The 23,561-nt window shown below is 40.3% G+C and overlaps 1 protein-coding gene across 3 annotated transcripts in view; it reads left to right on the top strand.

The window, feature by feature from the left end:
- CHD7 (chromodomain helicase DNA binding protein 7) overlaps window positions 1-23,561 on the top strand; it is a 190,633-nt gene that overhangs the window by 132,781 nt on the left and 34,291 nt on the right. For 2 of the 3 annotated variants that reach the window (XM_025265359.3, XM_025265358.3), the window contains exons 7-15: window positions 563-618; window positions 7,114-7,228; window positions 10,813-10,896; window positions 12,840-12,977; window positions 13,074-13,195; window positions 13,568-13,811; window positions 14,994-15,170; window positions 19,664-19,807; window positions 20,947-21,202. In XM_025265359.3, the coding sequence (XP_025121144.3) occupies window positions 563-618; window positions 7,114-7,228; window positions 10,813-10,896; window positions 12,840-12,977; window positions 13,074-13,195; window positions 13,568-13,811; window positions 14,994-15,170; window positions 19,664-19,807; window positions 20,947-21,202 (1,336 nt within the window). The remainder of the gene's footprint in view (window positions 1-562; window positions 619-7,113; window positions 7,229-10,812; window positions 10,897-12,839; window positions 12,978-13,073; window positions 13,196-13,567; window positions 13,812-14,993; window positions 15,171-19,663; window positions 19,808-20,946; window positions 21,203-23,561) is intronic. The other variant, XM_025265360.3, reaches the window with a different exon arrangement.

The following is a 23,561-nucleotide window of genomic DNA, read 5'->3' as shown; positions in this document are numbered from 1 at the left end:
TTTAATTGTACCATCAAGTCAAACTAAAACCCTCAATAGTGATGCACTGAAATTACAGCCTAGGAACAAGGTTTAGTTTTATATGGTTTCTTGTTTAGAGTTATTAACTATATGGACGAATAAATGTCTTTTAAATATTTTAAAACATTACAAAACCCACAATGTAAAGTTGCCATGAGGCAGCCAAAAATAATACATATGGCATTCAGGAGAGCAGTTGCTAATTGGCTGCTGCCTGCGAAAATGGTACACTTGGCGTCTACTTAACACTGTGGGTTTGGCAGAAAGCCAGATTTGGGGTCAGGTTGTTGTGAATGAAGCTGCATGTGGTTAGGGAGGAGTTAAAGTGATTCATGTCTGAGAAGCCGGAGCCGATCGGGTAGCGCCTGGCCCGTCCTCATCCGACTGCCTCCCACCAGCTCACCACGTGCTCATCCTTCCAGGAACGTCCCATGCCACTTCTGCGATGCCTTATGTGTGTCCACACGGGAGTAAATCATTACTTTTGGAGCATTCTAGTAAATGCTTTCAAGTATATGCCTGAAATTTTCCTCTGTTGCAGAAGGAATCCGGAGAGGAGGTAGAAGTTGAGGAGTTCTACGTGAAATATAAAAACTTGTAAGTAAATTGTGACTTTTTTTTTTTTTTTGAATGGGGGAGTATATTTTCAAGGTACTAAATTAAAAAGTAATCAGGAATTTTTTTTTTTAATTGGCAATGGGGAAATTTTGGTATGATTTATTCAGTGCTGTGGAGGCCATTGCCTCCTAACTTTTGTATCTTGAATAGTTGATAATTTTTATCTTTCTGTAAAATGTATAATTGTTGTAAAGGTTGACTAGCTTTTGTGCATAACCAAGAAGTTCTTTTTAGAGGAGATGAAAACTCATATAATAACAGAGAAAGTAATACCTGCTTGACCTCTGAGGATGAATTTTGCTCTGTGAAGCCAGGTATCCTGCCTTCATCTGTGCCCAAATGAGAACTCGGCTCCTGGGTGAAAGTGCTAGAAAAATCGTGACATCATCTCACATTTTGAAATGTAGTGAGCTACGGTTTCGATGACCTGTTGTTATTTCTGATTTGTGTTTAGTGAATTTGAATTGCTTAACTTTTAAAAAACTGAGTCACAAACCACTATGAGTAGTTGTTCTGATTCTAATAGATGGAGGCAGGATGCTATAGGACCAAGCACACTCTGATGGGACAGCCTAGTTTGAAGCATCAATATGCATCCTACCGAGGAAAGACCGCGGCCATTCTCTAATGCAAATAACAATCACAGAATAAAGACAAAAATATTTATTGATAATGTAAATGTTAAATGTACTTTAAACTTTTTAAGGCCAGGAACTCAAGTGTCATATTAGTGAATTCTGGGGTTTCAAGAGAGGCTTCAGGAAGCTGTCAAAACAGCCTAAGAAAATCTACCCTACCCTCAAAAAAGCATCAGGCCCCATGGTTTCTGTCATCACCCCCTGTCGCATTTGGCACTGTGTTAATGGATGGATATCCTTCTGACGTTTGTGAGCAGAACCTTCCACCAGGTAAAAAGATGAAGGAGTCTCTTATCAGTGTTACTGTAAAAGTTCAGTGAAATGAAAAATGCTCAGTAAACATCAGATGCCATCATCATTTTATACTCAGAGCATGAGAAGCTCACACACATACCAGGGATGCACATGACATGGCTTCATATAGTCTTAGCAGGTGGGTGGGAGACTAGATAAGGAGGGGACAACCAAGTAAGCCAGAGAGAAGGCTCTCTGGTGAATTTATCAAATCGTACTCCAAGTCAAGAAGTTTGAGTATCTTTTGCCAAGAAACAGCTCCACTAGATAGACACCCATCCCCGTCAGTGTGGAGTGCCGAGGCCCGTGGTGTTTGGCTCTCAGAAATCCTTTCAACCAGCCTGTGACCATCCCCAGCCCCTGTGGTGCCTCACCCAGGTGCCGCCGTGGCCGCCAGCCGGGGAGATGAGTCATCAGTCATGTGAGATGAAGCATCGTGGTGCTAAAAAATAGCTTTCCTCTCTGATGCTATAGAGCTCTAAAGGAAGTTAAAATTTCCATAAAATGAAAACTTTTTGTTAACCTTTCATTTTGACATAAGTTTGAAATAGATTTACAGAAAAATTGCAACAGCAGTACAAAATTCCTGTGTGGAGTCTTAGGTTCAGGGGATCATAATCCCTTACTGTCATAGCATTTTTTCCTTTGCTCACTTGATCCCAGACCTGGCCGGTGGAAGCCCATCGGGCTGTCTCCTCCCTCACTTACCTTGTCCCTGTCCTTCTTCAAGCACTTCCTTAGTTTCTGGCACCAGAGGATGTTCCTGACACATCTCGAAACTTCTGTTCAAGTCCTGGAATTGGTCCTTTCTCTTAGGTGCCTTGGTTGTTTTTACTGGAGAAGAGCATGTAGAAACCAAGGTTTAACTAGGTGTGTTCACTGCCACTGGGGAGTCATTGCTTCTGGGCTTAGGAAGGGCATCCACGTGCGTGTGTATATGGTAATGAGTGTGTGTATGACATATACACATAACATGTTACTCACATAAATGTTCATTATATGTACCCACACATTTCTGTCTACCTGCCTACCTGCCATCAAGGAAGAACAATGTCTTTATAGTGATAGTTCCAATTTTGTTTCAATACCATGGGATTCATTCTATTCTTTCCCCTTCTAATATTAATAGCTCTCTGTTTTTTACTGTGAGAAACCTGTCACAGTAGACATAGGATCCATAATATATTTTCTTATTTGTTAATCCTGGAATATATAAGAAATGGATTCAGAATTACTAGACCATATTTATGTGAAAAAGAAGCCTGCTAGCTTCGGCGATGGCATCCCACTCCAGTACTCTTACCTGGCAAATCCCATGGACAGAGGACCCTGGAAGGCTGCAGTCCACGGGGTCACAAAGAGTCAGACACGACTGAGTGACTTCCCTTTCACTTTTCACTTTCATGCTTTGGAGGAGGAAATGGCAACGCACTCCAGTGTTCTTGCCTGAAGAATCCCAGGGACGGGGGAGCCTGGTGGGCTGTCGTCTATGGGGTCACACAGAGTTGGACACGACTGAAGTGACTTGGCAGCAGCAGCAGCAGCTTCGTTCAGTATTTGTTAGCATTTTTTGTTGTCTAAGTGCTTTTTCTAAGTGCTTTTTGGTCAGGTTACTCCTCCTTCCCGCCCCACTTCAGTGGGATGTTATTTATTTGATACTCAATTTTTCTCATTATAGTCTTCCTGGTAGCTCAGATGATAAAGAATCTGCCTGCAATGCAGGAGACCCAGGTTTGATCCCTGGGTCGGGAAGATCTTCTGGAGGAGGGGATGGTAACCCACTCCAGTATTCTTGCTTGGGGAATCCCATGGGCAGAGGAACCAGGCGGGCTACAGTCCATGAGGTCACAAAGAGTTGGACACACCTGAGTGACTAACACTACTTTTGGCTCCTTAGTTTCTGTTTGTATTTGTAATCCATTTTAGGCCCCACCCCCTCTATGGGGTCACACAGAGTCGGACATGACTGAAGTGACTTAGCAGCAGCAGCAGCCATCCTTTGATTTTTTTTTTTTTTTTGCTTTTTTTTCAAGTTCATGAAATACTTAACACGGTTCAGTAGTCAGAATTGTACACAAGACGATACCCAAAGAAGTGCCGTCTTCCCTTCCTTGCCACCCCATTCCTACTTACCTTCTTGTTAATCTCAGATTTATCCTTCCTGTAATTTGTGGCATGAATATGGAGATAGGTAAATCGATAGGTTGGTTTATTTTATATGTTATTTCCCTTTCTTTCTTAAGCACAAAAGAATAGCATCAGTACACATTGGCACTTTGCTTTTTTCACAATACTACGAGTACTACGTTACTCAACATCAGTTCATAGGGTCTTCCTCATTCTTTGTTACAGCTGCCTAGTACTCCACTGCACATCTGCATGATAACTTACCCAGCCAATCTCCCATGTGTGCTGGCTTGTAAATGGCTTCTGATATGTTATAGTTACAGATAATGCTGCAATATATATTTTCATGCTTACATATTTTCAAATTGTTGGAGGCATAGCTTCAGGGTGAATTTTTAGAACTGGGATTGCTAGATCAAAAGGCAAACATAAATGCAGTTCTCCTAGGGAATTTTGCAATGTCTAATAGTTCTGTTTGCATTCCTACCAATACTGTGTGAGGTCACGCATTTCCGCACAACATTTCCAGTGTAGAGCGTGTGTGTGTGTGTGTTTACTTTTTGTGGGAAATTGTATTTCAGTGTGGTTTTAAGTAGCAGTTTCTTTCATTGTGAGTGATTAAGAACATCTTTTTGTAAGTTTAATGACCATTTTTGTACCTTGTCCTGTCAGTTATGTGTTCAGATCTTTTGCCCAGTTTTCTGTTGTGCTTCCTTCAGTTTTTAACAGTTCTTTATATGTATGCGGTATTAGTCCTTAATCTATATTGTATACTGCAGCTATCTTTTCCCAGTTTCAGTTGTCATTTGACTTTATTTGTTGTTGTGTATAGCGTTGTACTTTTTTTAAAAAGTTTTTTATATTCAGATTTGTTCATCTTTCCTTTTATTAGATCTTACTTTTGAATCATAGTTGGAAATCCTTTCCCTACCCCTGGCTGAAGAGGAATTTTCTGTGTTTTTCTGTAATATTTGCATGTTTTTATCTTCTCTGTTTAGTTTCTTGATTCACTTGGTATATGGTGTAAAGCATAACTCTAATTTTATTCTTTTCCAAATATTATTGTTTCAGCCTCATTATTAAAAAGTCCATCTTTGCCCTGGTGATTTGAGATGCAACCTTTATCATGAACTAAAGATACATATTTATTGGGTCCATGTCTGTCTTTACTCTAATCCTTTGATCTGTCTCTTCACAAGTTATAGCATACTATTTTACTTATAGAGGCTTTATAAGTATTTTGTTTTCTGGTTTATTGGAGTTTCCCCTAAGACAGTTCCTTTTTATGGTTTTTCTGGATGTTTAGCATGTTCATTTTCATATATAAATGCAGCATTCACTTGTCTAACTCCATTAAAATAGTTGTTTATATTTTTATTTACATTGTGCTAAATAACAAATTTATGACTTACGATATTGAGTCTTGCTATCTGAAAGCAAGGATGTCTTTCTTGGCTCAACTTGCTTTCTGTGTCTTTTAGGAGGATCTTAAATGCTTCCTTATACAAGTTTCACATGTTCCTTATTAAATTTATTACTAAGTATTTTTTCTCTGTTGATACTGTAAAAGAGGTTTTCACTATCATTATTTCTTCTGTTTTATTTGTGTAAATGGGGGCATTTGACTTCTGTCTGTTAATTTTATATTCTGCTATGTAACTGAATTATTTTATTTTATTATTTGAATTAGTTTCCTAATTGATCCTCTAGGGTTTTCCAGTTATGCAGTCATATTGTCTGCAAATAGAGTTCTTATTTTCCAATTACCACTCCTCTTATTTTCTCTCATCTAACAGCATTGGCCAATGCCTAGAATGTGATATTGAACAGTAGAGGACGTAGAGGTATCCTTGCCTTGTTTCTGATCCTAGTGGAGAAGCCTGTGGTTTTTCTCCATTTAGTTGGAGCTGATTTCACTGCCCAAAATTTCAGCTTAGTTTGCCGGAGGGAGAGCAGGGCTGGACCAGCTATTGAAGGGCCTGCATCTCCCTCATGGCTGGCCTGGCAGCGCTTTTAAACGCATGTACACCTCAGCCAGGACAAAGGTGCTGAGTGCTCACATACCTTTTTCTATCCAATAATTAGGAAACTAGACTAGGTGATGTTTACAATATTTAGTTTTGGTTATAACAGTATTGCATGTTATTTATTGAAAATTTGGAAAATACAAGTCAAAAGTAAAAAATATTTACAATCTTACCACCCAGAATGATCATTACTAGCATTTTGATGCGTTTTCATTGAGTCTTTTCCCTGAGAGTGTGTGTGTGTGTGCACGCGCATACAGGGAGTCTATCAGTTCATATCTATAGAAGGCATATATATTTAAAATCCTTATCTCCCTCAGTCCACTGTAGGACTAAATCTGTCCTACCTATGGAAATGGATATTAGATGTTATATAAATAAAAATGATATGATATTTAATGTCATCAGCCTTTTCCATATCGTTAATCATGTTTTGAAAGATTTTTGTAGTGGCCACATAATTTCTAAGAGTAGTAGTATCTTGATTTTGAAAGCACCTCATTTTTTAAAATGTCATCACTAAAAAGAGAAATAAAAGACAGGCAAAGTTATAGGGGTGTGGGGTAGGGAGAGGATGATAGTACTAAAGGAAATTGAAATAACTAAATGAAAGAATGTCAAAGGTACCATACAACATTAACTGTATACCTGTGAGTCTTGGGGATGAAAACGGAAAGGTGGGGTGGGGAGTATTCAAGTTCGGGTTAGAGAAGACACAGCACCTGCTCAGAGCAGGCTGGTGGTGAGTCTGAACAGGAGGAGACTAACCAGTGAGAGAAGAGAGTAGGCATTGGAGAGTGAACAATTCACAAGGGACCCAAGGGGCATCATCTCAGAGGTCCTGGCAGAAGGACTAACAAGGAGAGGGCTGGGGGTACTGGTGTTCTAGAGCTGGGGGGGTCCTTTTCTCCCCAGTTGTTTTAGAAAGAGGAAATGAGGTTTACCTTTGCTGTTTTAAATTTGAATTCTTTAAACTTGACAGAAGCCTTTTATTTCTCAATTAATGATAAAAGGCTCAAAACAAATCCATAATTAAAGCCACCTTGTAGTGCTAATTGTTTTGTGTTGGAGTAAAATCCTTTCACTTATGAAAATAGCTTGTTATTAGGTCTTTTTCTTTCTTTCTTTCTTTTTAATGGGAAATGGGTAAGAGAACTGCAGACCCAGCACAGAAGGCAAATTTTAGTATCTGTTATTGATTATTTTCTCTTATTCTTAACCATTAGTAGTTATATTGAAATGTGCCTCAGCGGCCTCTATGAGTAAGTAATTAAACAGGTTATTCTGTTAATTGTCTATGTAGTTGATTTTGTGGGGAGAGTGATAATGAACATGTATCATAAAGATCAATTATTTTCTGTTTCAAGTATATCGTTTTATTTTTTTAGCTCTTATCTTCATTGTCAATGGGCGTCCATAGAAGATCTGGAAAAAGATAAGAGAATTCAGCAAAAGATTAAGCGATTTAAGGCAAAGCAAGGCCAGAACAAATTCCTGTCAGAGGTATGGAAAACCTGGTTAATTTCCTAAAATATTTACATTTTTAAAGTGTTCTAAATTTTGAATTTCATGTCAGCATATTATTAAGAGAAATTAGTTTGCCTCATTTGGTGCTGTTACTTGCATATTGGTAACTGGTTATTGCTAAAATAATTTGTAAACAGGAAATTTCTCATTCTTCCTGTTGCTTAGTCTAGAAGATACTGGTCCTTCTGAGATTATGTGGAAATATGGTGGTATGATTCAATCTTGTAATGGAAATACACTTAATAGACAGTGAAAAAATAAGTAGACAAAAGGCTTACTAAGATGTAGCAGGTGAGGGACTTCCTTAGCGGTCCAGTTAAGGCTTTGCTTTTGCTGTGGGAGGTACAGGTTCGATCCCTGGTCGGGGAGTTAAGATCCCACCTGCCTTGTGGTGAAAAAACCAGAACATAAACAAAAGAATCAATATGGTAACAAATTCAGTAAAGACTTTAAAAATGGTCCACATCCAAAAGAAAATTTAAAAAAAAAAGGTTTAGCAGATTACAAACTCAAAAACTCTACGATTAGTATTAAGTTCTAGGATGTAAATGTTTGTTTCGATTGGGGAAGGTGTGTGACATTTCTCTTGTTAAAGTCAGAGAGTTTGCTGACCTTCTTTTCACAGATGATACGTTGTGGTACAGAAGTTGATACAATATCTAATATCTTTACCTTCCTCCCCTTTATCCTAGATTATCAATTAAGATAACAAGGTACCCATACTTAGGGCTTCCCTGGTGACTCAGACTGTAAAGAATCTGCCCCGAGTGTGGCAGACCCAGGTTCAGTCCCTGGGTCAGGATGTTCCCCTGGAGAATAGAATGGCAACCCACTCCAGTATTCTTGCCTGGAGAATCCCATGGACAGAGGAGCCTGGCAGGCTACAGCCCATGAAAGAGTCGGACATGACTGAGCAATGAACACTGACTGGCTGACTAATATCTAGGGCAGGAAAGAATGCCTGCATAGTTTAGGAAGAGCCATGGTTCTCTTCCAGCATAGTCAGTTACATAAACAAGGCTCTCGCGGGCTGCCTCCAAGGGTCCCTAGACCTATGATCACCTGTTTGCTTTCATTTATAGCCTCGAGCAGATAAAAAGAGAAACCTTCACATTGAAAGACTAACCTGTCTGACTCATTGATTTTCCTCTCCATGAAGGAGTTTAACAGAATGTAAACTGTTAAAAAAAAGTGTGAAATTTGATGCAAAATCATACCTGTTTCACGGCCAACTTCACACCCCGACCCCTTGTTGGAGATGGGGGAGGGGGTCACAGACAGATGAGTGTGCCATACTTTTACGTCATAGAGTCCAGACTTATCCTCTCAGGTGACAAGTCTGGGGTCTCCTGGAATGTGAACTCCATGCCCCCAAAGGCGTAGTGTAAACTTGGCCACCTGATGCAAAGAGCTGACTCATTGGAAAAGACCCTGATGCTGGGAAAGATTGAGGGCAAGAGGAAAAGGGGGCAGCAGAGGATGAGATGGTTGGATGGTATCACCGACTCAATGGACATGAGTTTGCGCAAACTCGAGAGACAGTGAAGGACAGGGAAGCCTGGTGTGCTACAGTCCCCGGGGTTGCAAATAATCAGACATTTAGCGACCGAACAACAATTACAAGGTTGAAATATATTATCTTCCTGGTAACTTGGTAACAGTAAATCTTAAGCTTTGTCCTGAATAGGAGCATAAGCTTGTGTCTGAAAAGAGGATCTGAGGTTTAACAGAGAAGGATATCAATTCTGGATCCTTTACACACACACACACACACACACAGGTATGCTCACCTGTTTGTCGTGTCCTATAGATGGTCCTGGCTTCGGGCACCAGTTCTGCTACTTTGAGATTTTTAGTCATGACCACTTTTGCCTTTTCTGATTCACCTTGCTGCTGCTGTTGCTAAGTCGCTTCAGTTGTGTCTGACTCTGTGCGACCCCACAGACGACAACCCACCAGGCTCCCCCGTCCCTGGGATTCTCTAGGCAAGAACACTGGAGTGGGTTGCCATTTCCTTCTCCAGTGCATGAAAGTGAAAAGTGAAAGTGAAGTCGCTCAGTCGTGTCCAACTCTCAGTGACCCCATGGACTGCAGCCCACCAGGCTTCTCCATCCATGGGGTTACTTAGGCTTCCTTTTAAGTCACTGCAACTAAAACTCTCTATTTAGAAAAATTATTAAGACTGGAAATCACAGGTGTGGTGGCATAGATTACTTGCTTGAAGGATAAATATGTTTAGGAGTAAAGTTAAGGATTTTAATTCAGATTCAATAGAGGATTCTGTTTAACAAGTTGCCTTAGAGCTTTTATCATAAAATCCTAGTTTGTGGAAAGGTTTAGTGTTTATGCTGTACATGAATAATACGTAGATATTGGGCACCTAAATCTAGAAGCTTTGACAAGCCAATGCATTTAATATATTAACACTTCAAATTAACAGACTGTTCCAAAGGTTTTTGTTGCCTTAGTCATGAACTCCAGCTGTAAAGACCTGAGACAATTGAAACACACTCTTGGTATTTCTGGGTTTTGTTTCATGATTCACAGTTCACAGCATCCAAATTGGGTGCATTAAGTGGGCACAGGACCCCAGAGGAAGTTTGTTATCCTGAAGTTGACTGTAACCAGGCAGCTCTTTGACCTGCAACTCCGGGGATGTGGACAGTATCTAATGTTTTTGCAAAGCGTTTTAATGAAGTTATGTTGCTGATAAATTAATCTCTGGGAACACATAGTAATGTGTCTTTTTTTTTTTATTTCTAAATTATCTGACTCTGACTTCTTTAAAGTATGGCTTAGTCTGTAACTTCCCTTTGAGCCAAATTCTCTTCTTTTACGTGAGATCAGTTTGCAGACAAGCAGCGTTACTTGACTTCTGTAAAGATTGTTAATGTCTCAGCTAGAGAACCCAATGTTTAAAGCCTCATTTCTTTATCCTCAGTACTTTTAGCCAAATGCTCTGTGCTCAATACAAATAAATCATGTGAGAACACTTCGATGTACGCCAAGATTATATTCAAATAAGGTACTAATACTGATTGGCAAAGGTGACCAAACAACATAAACTCCGTTCATGCTTAAATGTGGAATTCACTGGTCTCAGTGTTTTTAGCTTTTGAATAACATTCTGCAGATGATGCTATAAGGCATCAGACAGTTACAAGACTCTGGTAGCACTTACTGTGCACAGTTCTGATCTTTTTTGCAAACTACAGTCTCGAATGCTAAATGCATTGCGTGCCATAAGCCTTTTGGATTGCTCATTAGTGAATTGTAATTTCACACTTGATTTGAAATATTCTTAAACATTCTCTCACAGTAAAAAGGTTTCACACAGTAATTAAAAGACCCAGTTAACAAAGTCTAAGAACTCTTGATTTCCTCATGGGGAGTGATTTTGCTAAATTATAGCATTTCAATTAATATAACAGACCTTTGCCAAATATAAATTTTGTATTGCTCTGACCCCAAATAGTACTGCCTGATGAAAAGTGAAATAGTGTTTATTCTCAGGAGTTAAATAAACATTTTAACTTTTTTTTTTCTCCCCGTTGGTGTAGATTGAAGATGAGCTTTTTAATCCAGATTATGTGGAGGTTGACCGGATAATGGACTTTGCACGTAGCACAGATGACCGGGGAGAGGTAACAGAAGACCGTTTGTCTTAGGGGGCAGTGGCTCAGACCGCTTACGTGTATTTATGGAGAACCATCATGAACTCCCAAGATCTGGTCCTGCTCACAGCCTTGTATTATGACACACTCGGGCTAAACCAAACTGAAATGTACTAACTTACTATTAGTTTTGGGACTTAATAATCACAGTAAAAATGTTGTTTGTTTTAGTCTGAGAGCTTTTTAAAAGAAATCAGTTTTCAATGTGAAGCAGAGAGCACTGACACTTTGCACAGTTCCAGATACAATCAATAAGGAATTTACTATATTTTGGTGTAAATCTGTTATGTAGCACGAATTCCCTTTGTAAGAGTGCTCTTGTAGCAAAAACACAGTTCAATGTTAAGTAACAGAAGACATCACTAATGAAGTTGATGGGCCTCATTTAACATGGTACATGGAGGACGCTATAGAATCCTTTTTGTGAGATCTGAGTCTCAGCATGCCCGTTTTGCTTTGAAGAACCCAAAGAGGTTGTAAAGGGCAGTTGGTAGGGCACCCTACTCATCGTGTAAGAATAAACATGCATCTAGTGACTTCTGAGCATTGTGTCTTAGTAAGGATATGCCTACCCACCATGAGGTCTGTCACTTAGCTTCTTCTTGTAAATTAAACTGCATAAAGTGTTTGGATGTTTGAATCTTGCTTGTCTATTGAGAGTCTGCAGTGAAGTCCCATTTTTACTCCAAATTCTGTATCACAAGGTCCATGATATTTCAAAGACCATATCTGTAATACGATGTTTACCTTTCTGTTTTGCTTAGTTGTACTTAAAAAAAATTTTTTTTCCCCATATTTTATTTATATAGTACAGCAAATGTTTGTAACATCACAGCCAGGTCAGAGCCTTGGTCTAAATTTAGCTGAGATTTATCAATTTACTATTAGTTTTAGGGCTTAATAACCAGTACCTCTGTCCTAAAATGAAGATCCAAAAACCCAAATGTTTTCTAGAAGAAAGGCAAAGGAGATCTTCTTGGTCTGCGTTACCCAAGGTATTTTGCTCTCCAGTTTTCTAGAGCTCAAACACATTACTTTAAAGCAATTGCATGCAGACAATATCCCTTTAAGAAAAAGGAAGAAATTCGAATAAGTTAAGCCTGTTTCTCGTTGTTTAAGAAAGTAGCCGATTAGGTAAATATATAAACACACCAAGATGAGTTACCCTGTGAGTCTGAATCAGTTGCCTAATGATCACACAGATAATAATAAGGTTCAGATTCAGCTTTGTTATTTACTAGCTATTTCTATATACTTTTTGGCTTTTGAACATGACTTAACCAGTGGCTTAGATAAAAATGAATTTGTTCTGACAATATTTAATAATATTACAGTAAGTCCCCTACATACGAACCTTCAAGTTGCAAATTTTCAAAGGTGTGAACGTGTGTTTGCATGTCCAGTCACATAGGTTAGTTCATGTGTCTGGCATATGTTGTCATGTGTGTGCATCCTCGACAAATGGTTGACCTTTTGTGTACTTTACTACTGTACAGTACTGTTATAGAATACAGTATCTTTATTTCAAACCCAGGATGTTTGTAAGCAAGTGTAAAAGCAGAGGTATATATAGCTTATTGTATTAGTTGGCTACTTCCCAGGTGGCGCAGTGGTTAAGAATCCACCTGCCAGTGCAGTAGATGCACACACACACACACACACACAAGTTGGGTACTTGGGCTAACTTTGTTGGACTTATGAATGCACTCTTGGAATAGAGCTCATTCATATGTGGGGACTTACCGTGTACTTTTAGTTCCTTTAGACACTAACCAAGGGCTCCTCATTCAGCGGTCACTGTTTTAAAACATCTCCCAGCTCCGTCTTACTGTTGCTGGGGTAGTGTCTGTCCGTAAGTGAAGTAGAGTGCATGTTTTTCATACATCATTCTGCTGTGTTTAAACCCGGCCCAGCCTGTGACTCACTATCTGGTGAAGTGGTGCTCACTGCCTTATGAAGACAGCACGTGGGAGCTGAGGCAGGACATAGACCAAGCCAAGATCGAAGAGTTTGAGAAGCTCATGTCCCGGGAGCCAGAGACAGAGCGTGTGGTGAGGACTGGCGGGTGGCGGAGGGTCGCATTTGCTCACAGCCGGGTGGTGTGGTCTGTGAGAAACCACTAATGGGATTTCCTGTATTTGAAACAGGAGCGACCCCCTGCTGATGACTGGAAGAAATCGGAGAGTTCCAGGGAGTATAAAAACAATAACAAACTCAGGGAATACCAGTTGGAGGGAGTAAACTGGCTACTTTTCAATTGGTACAACATGTATGTAAAATGCATTTTTCTTCACCTTTTAAAGAAAGCCTATAATAGCTCTTCTGCAGTTATTGAGAATACTGATCAAAAATAGCAACATTTTAACTTGCTAATAAAAATTATTTAAAAAAGCAAACACTGGACGTATGCTTAATATTTGTCTAATTAGCATGTACTAATGTAGAGACTGATTGAAGTATGTAGAAGTAATTTTCTGTGTCTCTGAACATTTTGTTTGAAAATGTATCTCATTGTTTTTAAAGAAGCATTTAAGGCATGCATTTTTGAATTTAATGGATATATACACTTACCTTGTGACGAGAAAGTGCTGTCTTGTATGTGTACTCATGAAAGTTTCCTTGTTTTATTTCCCTCCCAAAGGCGAAACTGCATTTTAGCAGATGAAATGGGTTTGGGAAAAACTATCCAGTCCATTACATTTCTCTATGAGATATATTTGAAAGGAATCCATGGCCCTTTTTTAGTAATTGCCCCATTGTCCACAATCCCCAACTGGGAAAGGGAATTCCGGACCTGGACAGAATTGAACGTGGTTGTGTACCATGGGAGTCAAGCTAGTCGTCGGACCATTCAGTTGTATGAAATGTACTTCAAAGATCCCCAGGTAAAGTGTCTCAGGCGCACCGTCCTTACACATAGGGGCACTTTAACACGTTGAATGTTCAAATGGTTTTCATACCTTTTGGGGGAACGTCTAGATTTTGCAGAACTAGAGAAATTTTGTTTAGATTTCTTACTCAATTTATGTTTGGACTATAATTCCTTATCTTATGATGACAGGTCTTTCTTTTTATAGCCTTGGTCTTTATAATTATTAGAACACGTGAAATTTTTTTTACCTTGGATGACTGCTGAAAATCATTCAACGCATTGATAGCCTAATTTGGTTTATTTTTTAAGCCCTGAAAGAAAGTGAAACCAAAAAAGAGTTATTAAATGGGAATGGGAAGAATATTGTGTTCTTTGTTGTTTCTAGAAGTGAAAAATATTAGGCACCTAACATTAACTGGTGCATTGAATATACCCAGAGGGAATAATTTATACTGTGGCTCTTAGTAGCAATTGCTATGACTTTTAACTAATTCTAGTTATCTGTATGAAATTATCTTTGATGTTGACCCTGAAGCATTATAAGTGACAGAGAAAGAAGAATAAATAGTATGTGCTATAATAAAATAGTTTAAGCAATAGGTGAAATGCAAGTCCTATAACTGGAAATAGGACAGAGTTTTGTGTTCTATATTTATTTGCTTTGAGTGTAAAATCTGACCTACAATTACTTAAAGGAGAAGAATATTAAAATGTGTTTTGGTGTTGATCTTTACATTTGGAAAGTTGTTGAAAGTTCTGTCCTGAGTTGAATGCTTTTTTCATGTTAGCACATTAAAAGTGAAAACTAAGCCACAAAATGAAAAAAAAAAAAAAAGGTTTAAAAAGTAAAAACATTTTTAAAACCGTTGCCTTAGTACATAGTCCCTCTGGCCTTTCACCTGTTGGAGTCTATAGGAGGTAACTAGAATAGGCACACTTACTGCATCTTATCTATAAAAAACTGGATTGGAAATTTTACCAACAAATTGCAAACTTCCTTAAAAAAGGAAAGATTTTAAAACTCTCTTGTACCGTAAGAGCTTAAAACCTCCAAAAATAACTTGAAAACCAAGTATAAATAAAGGTGTTCCCAAAAGGATAAACATATATATATATCTCTTATGCTGTTTATTCATCCTTAAAGTTATTAACGTAACCTTCAGTGCTAAACAGTAACACAGAGTCCTTATTATAGGGTCGAGTGATAAAGGGGTCATATAAGTTCCACGCCATCATCACTACATTTGAGATGATTCTGACCGATTGTCCTGAGCTGCGGAATATTCCCTGGCGATGTGTAGTCATCGATGAAGCCCACAGGCTGAAGAACAGGAACTGCAAGCTCTTGGAGGGACTCAAGATGATGGACTTGGTCAGTGGTCATATTGGTGCTTCCCTTGAACCTGGATAAAATTGTTAACCGACTCAGTATTCCTGATGCTCTGAGTCCAGCCGATCCCTTTAAAGGGTGTTTGCAAAGCCTGTCAAATCCTGTGACATGTTTGCTCCTGAGTTTACTTAAAAGTTGCTGCTATCTTCCTGACTCTTCTGTTGTTGGCTGGTGTCTTTGTTATCACAGCAAAGTACGTTCATGATACTTCCACTGAGTTTCAAGTGTTTGCTTCTCCCTTTTGTTTGTAAGTACTGCCATGTTGTAAGCCGTTGGGCCAAACTTTAGCTCCATGATGATGATCCAGTTATATTCCAGGGTTTGTAGGTTTTTGCCTCCAAGGGCTTGTAGGTGCAGTTTTTCTCACTAAGTTAAGTGGATATCTGGAATTGGCCCAATTTGTGCAGACACTTTGAAGTTTAGTGCATGATAAGGCCTTGAATTTGATCTGGAGTTTCAGACCGGGTCTATTACATACTCTTCCCAAGAGATGGTCAGGACTTGGTGATATTTTTAAATTTTTTTTTTCCCCAGTAGGAGTATCTGGGGATAACATACTGTAGCAGTGGTTGGAGTTTGGTTGGCTTTCCTCTCCACACTGCTGTATGGTTTCCTAGCAGACATGACGTGACTCTGTCACCCTCAGGCCTCTGTTCACTCTAGTTTACAAGATGGGTTTTGATCACTTGTTTTTATTTTTAATGTACATTTAAGAAGCAAAGATATTGTTATTCAGCATGTCTTGGGTGTTTAGATGAGTTTTTCAAAGGTACAAAAAGATTTTTTTAATCCTTTAATGTTGACTTCTATAGATTAATTTGATCTCTTATTAATTGAGAGTTTGAGATGGAAAAGAATATTCTGTATGTTCATGGCTGTAAATTTTTTTTACTGAAGACTGGTACCAACAAAAAGAACACTTAAAAGCTTTCTGTTGCAGCTGGTTCTTTGAATTAGCTTCTTTTATTCCTAAATTAATGGGATTGGATTAGCCAGCTATTCTTTTAATTAAAAACAAACAAAATCTAGTTCTGTTTAAAGGAAAAAGTCTGACTGAATTATCCTATTTAGGGTGGAGTTTTCCATCCCTAAGACCTTTCTCAGAGCAGTTTGTACTATTTTGGTCTTCAATCCACAAAACAAATTAGAACACTTAGAATAATCTTGAAAACATGAGGAAGAGAAACACTATGGCTGTAACTAGTCTCTCCAGATGATAGTTTTAGTCTTACATTGAAGAAATGACTCAGACGATAAAGAATCTGCCTGCAATGCAGTAGACCTGGGTTCAGTCCTTGGGTCAGAAAGATCCTGGAGAAAGAGAATGGCAACCCACTCCAGTATTCTTGCCTGGAGAATTCCATGGATAGAGGAGCCTGCTGGGCTACAGTCCATGAGGTCACAGAGTGGGACTGACTGCATGACTAATAAACTTTCAGAAACCCATTCAGGTTTAGGTGAACACTAATTTTCTTATGAAACCTAACTGTGCCTTCTGAGTAGGGGCCCATCTCCACAGTGGTCCATATAAGAGACATTTATGACACTGTTTCCTGAAGGTGTAGTCATCTGCGTTCATCTGAGTTGTCTGTTATTAGTTTCTGTGCTCCCAGATAGTGGATTCTTACTACAAAATAGCCCTTCATTGGTGAGTACAGTTTGTTTAACTGTCAACATCCAGTAATCGAATTGTCGCTGGGAGATTCCAAACGATTTTCTGTTGTTTATAACACTTTATTAATGGGTTAGAATCTGTTATCCAGATAGTTTTTCTGTTATATACGGTAGTGTTCCCTAACCATTTTCACACAATGGCACATATAGAAAATGATAATATTTGTGTATCATACTGGGGTAAGCCAAGAAGGCTGGCCACTGCCACAGGTGACCAGTCCTGGGATCCTGACTCTCAGCCTGTCAGCTGCCCCAAGGACCTGGCATACCTATAACTCATTCACATCTCACCACAGAAAGCTCTGATTAGCAAATGAACAAAATAATTGTTTTTTCCAACGATCAAGAGTTGTTGATAGAATGCAATATCATTGTTCAGAGTTAGAATATAGTTACATTTGTCCACTTCTGAACTGCTCATTGGGGCTTCCCTGGTAGCTCAGCTGGTAAAGAAAACGCCTGCAATGCAGGAGACCCCTGTTAGATTCTTGGGTTGGGAAGATCAGCTGGAGAAGGGATGGGCTACCCACTCCAGTATTCTTGGGCTTCCCTGTAGCTCAGATGGTAAAGAATCCACCTGCAGTGCGGGAGACCTGGGTTCAATCCCTGAGTTGGAAGATCCCCTGGAGAAAGGAATGGCTACCCACGCCAGTATTCTGACCTGGAGAATTCCATGGACAGAGGAGCCTGGCAGGCTATAGTCCATGGGGTCTGCTCTTTGCCTAGTCTTTAAATCCATACTTCCAATACACATCACAAGAACTTATCCACTGACCAGTCTCTATTCATCTTTCCTAGAATAAGTCATGGTGAAAATGGCAAATAATAATTCTACCCCACCACAGAGCAGGTCACAGAGAACGGCTGTTACCTGCACTGGATGCACTTATGATGAAAGTAGATTCTCAGAAGGCAAGGACCAGGCAGCATCTTCAACTCTCCCATCACCAAGGAGACGCTCGAGAAGCTGCTGCGCTGAGGGGCATTTGTGTTCTCTGCCCCCTCCATGGGAGTGCAGGAGGCAGGGCCATCTCCTTGTCCCTTATGGACAGGAGGGGACCCTCTGAAGGTGGTGGAGGGTCTTCATGGATTCTGTTAGCTCATCATTCATTGTCAGGAGGCCTCACACAAATTAAAGACTCTGCTGAAATGAAATTACGTGAATGTCACTCCATCAGAGCTAAAAGGAATGATAACATTTTCAAGCCGAAAGCTTAGCTGCTGGCCAAGTTGAGCTTGGATGTGATAAACCTGATAGCCCGTCTCTTGACATTTTGTGACACCTGTATATTATTTGTATTTATGTTAATAATGACTTTCAAAGGGAAACCTGGTTTAATTTCGCTACCTGTGCAACCTTACCAAAGGGTCCTCTGTGTAACTGATAGAACTGGCTTTAAAAAGAACTTGAACGGAAGCAGCGTAGAAAAGTTCTTTTCCTGTTTTTCAAATAAGTTAATTTTAAAATTAATAACTTAAAAGACTTTTGCTGAAGTATTTTGGTTAGCAGCTCAGTATTTCAGTTGATCATAAAAGATATTTTAAAAACTGAGAGACGATCTTTAGTATTGATACAGCTCTTCCACTACAGTAACGGTTTTCCTGAATCTATGGCAATATTTTTTAAAATCTTTGGGTAAAGTAATTCAGGACTTGAACAAATCGGGGAGTTGGCCCATGTTACCCACCAGTATGCTTAGAAAATCTTGCATTGGTTTACAAGCTCCTTACTCTTTTATGAATTTAATGAGTTAGAAGATGACAATGATCTATGTATCTTCCTGAATCAGAACCCTCTTTATTCAAAAGGAACCAAAGGAAGAATAAAAGCAAATCTAACTGCTTCACCGTGTTTTTGAAGAGCTTCATTGACAGATAAGACTCAATAGATGTTGAAAAAATGAGCATGCCTTCAGGCGAATCTCCATCCAGTATCTACTGAGCACATAATCTGCTCAGCAACCAAGCCTTGTCAGACTTCCAGTACAGTCAGAATATCTGTTTCGAACCTCCTTGAAGGTGTAGCCACTTTTGGAAATAGTTGTATTAACTGTGCGGTGTCCTAGAAGGCCAAAGTAGAACATAATAAGGCCTTTAAGATGAATAAATTCATTAAGACTGGTCACCATGTTGGATACGTAGAAATAAGAGGACAAGGGTATGGATCCATAAAGAAAGCTGAAGAAAAAGCTCGTTAACAGGAAGAAGTGCCTTAAAGAAAATACCTACCTTGGTTCAAAGAGACAAAGTAAGAAATAGCATCTATTGAAAAAAAAAAACAAAAACATGATTATGGCATTTAAAACCGAGCTGACCTCTTGGCTAGATTGAAATGTTTGCTGAACAAAATAGTTTTTCATGTGCTGTTGCCTGTAGAAAACCTTCTTTTGTCTCTCAAGTGAGTCATGCAGGAAGCAGATGGGGAGGGCATAGCCCTGTAGAGAGCAGAAAAGGAGCACGTGAGCTTCATCTGAGCTAGGGATCTTAGGCAGAACTTGAACTTTGGTGGGAAAAGATGCCACAAGACGTAGAAGAGTGCAGAACCACACCACCAAAACATTGACCTAAACATCCCAGGAAAAACCAAAATAGCAGACCACGTTTACAGGGTCTTGGAATCTAAGACATAGACCACATTTCTTGTATCTCTGCCTTCGGATCTTATTCCTGTGTTTTATGCTGGGTGGATGCTGAATTTCAGCGACCACAAGCGGAATTGGGGAAATGCTGATCCCGAGAGAGGCTTTGGCATGGCTATGGTTTTTGTTATGATTTGCTCAGTTATCTTCGCATCCCCGTAGGAACACAAAGTGCTGCTGACGGGGACCCCGCTCCAGAACACGGTGGAAGAGCTCTTCAGCTTGCTTCACTTCTTAGAACCCACTCGCTTCCCTTCGGAAACCACCTTTATGCAAGAATTTGGTGATCTGAAAACTGAAGAGCAGGTACTTACCACGGCTCCTTTTGTATTTCAGTCATTGAATTGAGGATTAACTCCCAAAGGACCAAAGTGTTAAGATTTAATTGTTTTAAAAAATGTAAATTATGTCAATTTCCCTCCACCTAGTAGACAAGTGAGATTTACTCCTTTCCTTGGATGTTCTGAGTCTTCATTAGGGTGATGTTCTGGCTGGTTGGTTGGTCTCTCTGCCCTCCTGAAGGGCTGTTGAGATTTACAGAGTTTCCGTACCTGTCCACCTACTTTTCAGCTGCTGTCCTGTTGAGTTCAGTGGTTTTTCATTGTGTGCTTTTGGGGGTAGTGTCAGGAGAGGCTGAAATTTCGCAAGCTGTGTCCGTCCTGGAGATCCGAAGTTCTAGTCTTAGTTCCTGCTTGCTCACATTGCTTACTCTTCTTGAGTCGACATATTTCATTTAGAAACATGGTTCCTAACTACCTGCAGGATTTCTATGAGAAATAAATATGATATCGGGTATGAAAAGTGGCCAGTTATCTTATAGATCGTTCAAGTTACGTAGGTGTTGGTTATTAAGCTCTATTCGAAACAAAATATGACGCTTGAAATCTTGGTCTTCACGTGCCCCCTCCCCTAATTTACCATCTAAACCTCTCTTAGTTCAAGTGAAGTCTGTTCTGTTTTGCTCTTCGTAGAATGAACCAGAGCTGTCTGGTGTGCAGTGTCCTATTGCCAGTCAACAGAGATGAGAACAGAGAGGGACCAGAGAGCTCCTGGCTTACTCACACATTCTATCAGCTGTTTCTAGAAAAGAAGAGAACTGAAGCAAGTCATTCCTACAACTTTCTCCCTTCCTTCCTCATCATCCCAAAGGCTTAAGACAAACAGAAGGGAAAACTAACAGAATGAATAGGGTTATTTTCTGCTGTGTTCTGTTCAAGCCTCCTGGCTGTTCAGGACTCTCTGGCCAGGTGAACTAGCCCATCAGAAACTGGACATTCAGCCCTCACACGCTCCTGTTATGAGAGCTGTAAGATAATGCCCTCGTACCCTTCGACAAATGAAAGTGAAAGGTAGATAAATAAGAGACTCCTGGTTTTTTATGTTAGACTATGTTTTACCATGCTAGCAAGTCCCAACACCAGTATTTACTTAAGATCCTTTTTTAGGTGCAAAAACTCCAGGCTATTCTAAAGCCAATGATGTTGAGACGTCTCAAGGAGGACGTGGAAAAGAACTTGGCCCCCAAAGAAGAAACTATCATTGAAGTGGAGCTAACAAACATTCAGAAGAAATATTACCGAGCCATCCTTGAGAAGAATTTCGCGTTTCTTTCCAAAGGTGGTGGGCAAGCTAACGTGCCCAACCTTTTAAACACTATGATGGAATTACGGAAGTGCTGCAACCACCCCTACCTTATCAATGGTAAGCCTGGCACCTTGTTTCAGTCGTTGTCAAAGCCCCAGAAATCCTTGCCTCCCTTCACTCGTGTTATTGTATGGTTTGTAGTTGCCCCAATGTGAGTTTCATCGTCTTCCTCTTCTTCACAAGCCTCCTTCTGTGAAGCTGTAGGTGCAACATCTTTGTCCCCGATGGTCCCTGAAGCAGGACCTCACATCACCTGTCCTGCATCTGCATCTCAGTCCTTGAAAGGAGGTGTTGGTGCTCACTGGCTGGAAGTCATCAAACATGCTAACAGTTAAAGAAAAATTAGACCCCAGTGGGGTGTGTGTGTGTGTTTGTGTGTGTTTAGATCAGAGAAGTTAAAGAGCACCTTTGGGGTGAGAGGCAGCTGTTGGATGCCTCAAAACTTTGATGGGAAAGAACTTCTCTCAGTCCGGAGGCCTCCAGCATCCATTCTCTAAGAGCGAGAGGTTATCTCAAGCATTGATAATCAAGATCATGGTTCATGATCTTCCTGTTTTCTTAACTAAATTGATAGTGTTATGTAACTGATATGGGTAAGAACCTGTATCGTACTCTTCCAGAAATCATTAGAGGAATTCATGCCTGTTACATGTAAGATACTCTGGAGACATAAGAGCAGGAAAGCCATTCAAAAGCAATGACAGTGAGACAGGCTTTTGCCATCAGAGTTAAAAAAGGAAGGGGCATTTAGGCTGATGTAACCACAGGAGACAAGAGAAGGAGGCAGAACAAACTGGAACCTGCCCAGGATAAAGTATGTGTGTGAAACAATGGGACAGTGAACCGTAGACATAGTGGAACCTGGTTATGGGAAGCCTAGATGCCAGCTTGTGGGATTTTGATGGAGCTACGAAATGATTAGACATGGGATTCAAGATGATTGATCTGGAAACGTCATATGAATAAACAGATGGGAGTAGGGAAAGATATACAAACAGAAAGCCCCACTAGGAGGCTACTGCTGTCATCCAGGCGGGAGTTAATATGGGTTAAAGAAAAGTGGTGGCGGTCTAAATTGGGGTGTTTGCATGCAATTATGACTGGCCAGTAATGCAGTTAGGGTGCTTACCAGGGGAGAAGGAACCAAGCCAGGTTTTTTTTTTTTTTTTGGTCACTATCACAATCCGTGAGGTTCAAATGCAGCTGATGTCAGGAGTTCCCAGTCTCTCCCCGTTTTGTAATCTATACTCCTTGGGCCAGCTCACCTCTGGAATCTGCAGTTACAAATGCCAGAGTGGGCCCTGCCTGGAGCCGCCTCACCGTAGCACCTGAGGTCATGGCTGTGCCGTGATCTCGGTGCATTTCTGCTTCAGACGTTCTGCTTGTAGCTTGGTCTTCCAAAGTGAGACTCACACGTGACCGTTGTATGTTCAGTGCTGCAGCTTGCTCATCTTTATGTGTGTAAGAGCCCGTGAGGCCGTTGTGGTGTCTGCAGCCTGGTCCTGAGCTAAGTAGATGGAGCTGAGCCGAAGGTGGTCAATGGTATGAGTAAAGCTGTGTGTGTGTGTGTGTGTGTGTGTGTGTGTGTGTGTGTAATCTGAGAGAGACACACACACACACAAACACACAGTTTTTTCATTTGATGTCTGTGACAAGAGAACAGTAGCCTCCAAGAGGCTCCATTCCAGGATTCTTGGAGAATCTCATGGACAGAGGAGCCTGGCAGACGATGGTCCCTGGGGTTGCAAGAGTCAGATGTGACTGAAGTGACTGAGCACATGTGCACATGTGAGAGTGAAGGTGATGTTGAAGACTTGGTGGGGTCCCCGATGGTTTGGGTTGACTTATGAGTCCTCCTTGTTGTTGGGGAGAAGGGGTGTGGAGAACAGTGGGCAGAAAGAAGACAAGGCTGAGCTTGTGATGGAATGAATTTCAGAGAGCAAAAGGGTAATCTTCAAATAAATAATTTCTTATTTGTTTGCAGCTACTATAACTAGATAACATTGAAGCTCCTGTCCTCACAGTGACCATCTGTTTAAGGGAACAGACTTCCGTACTTCCTTTAAGTTGTCTCTGCTACATACACACACACGTGTGCACACAAACACACTTTTAAGTATAAATGCAGGACTTTAATTTAGGGCAGTGCCATTGAAGTATTTTTTGGGTTCCCCTGGCGGCTCAGTTGGTAAAGAGTCTGCCTGCAATGCAGGAGACCCAGGTTCGATCCCTGGATCAGGAAGATCCCCTGGAGAAGGAAATGGCAACTCACTCCAGTATTCTTGCCTGGAGAATCCCATGGACAGAGGAGCCTGGTGGGCTCCAGACCATGGGGTCACAAAAGAGTCGCACACAACTAAGTGACTAACACTATTGGAGTATTTGGACTTTTTATAGCCTATTTCCAATTTTTAAT

This window comes from Bubalus bubalis, chromosome 15 (assembly GCF_019923935.1).
Source record: "Bubalus bubalis isolate 160015118507 breed Murrah chromosome 15, NDDB_SH_1, whole genome shotgun sequence".
Classification (NCBI taxonomy): domain Eukaryota; kingdom Metazoa; phylum Chordata; class Mammalia; order Artiodactyla; family Bovidae; genus Bubalus; species Bubalus bubalis.
This window is presented reverse-complemented; position numbering and strand designations above follow the sequence as displayed.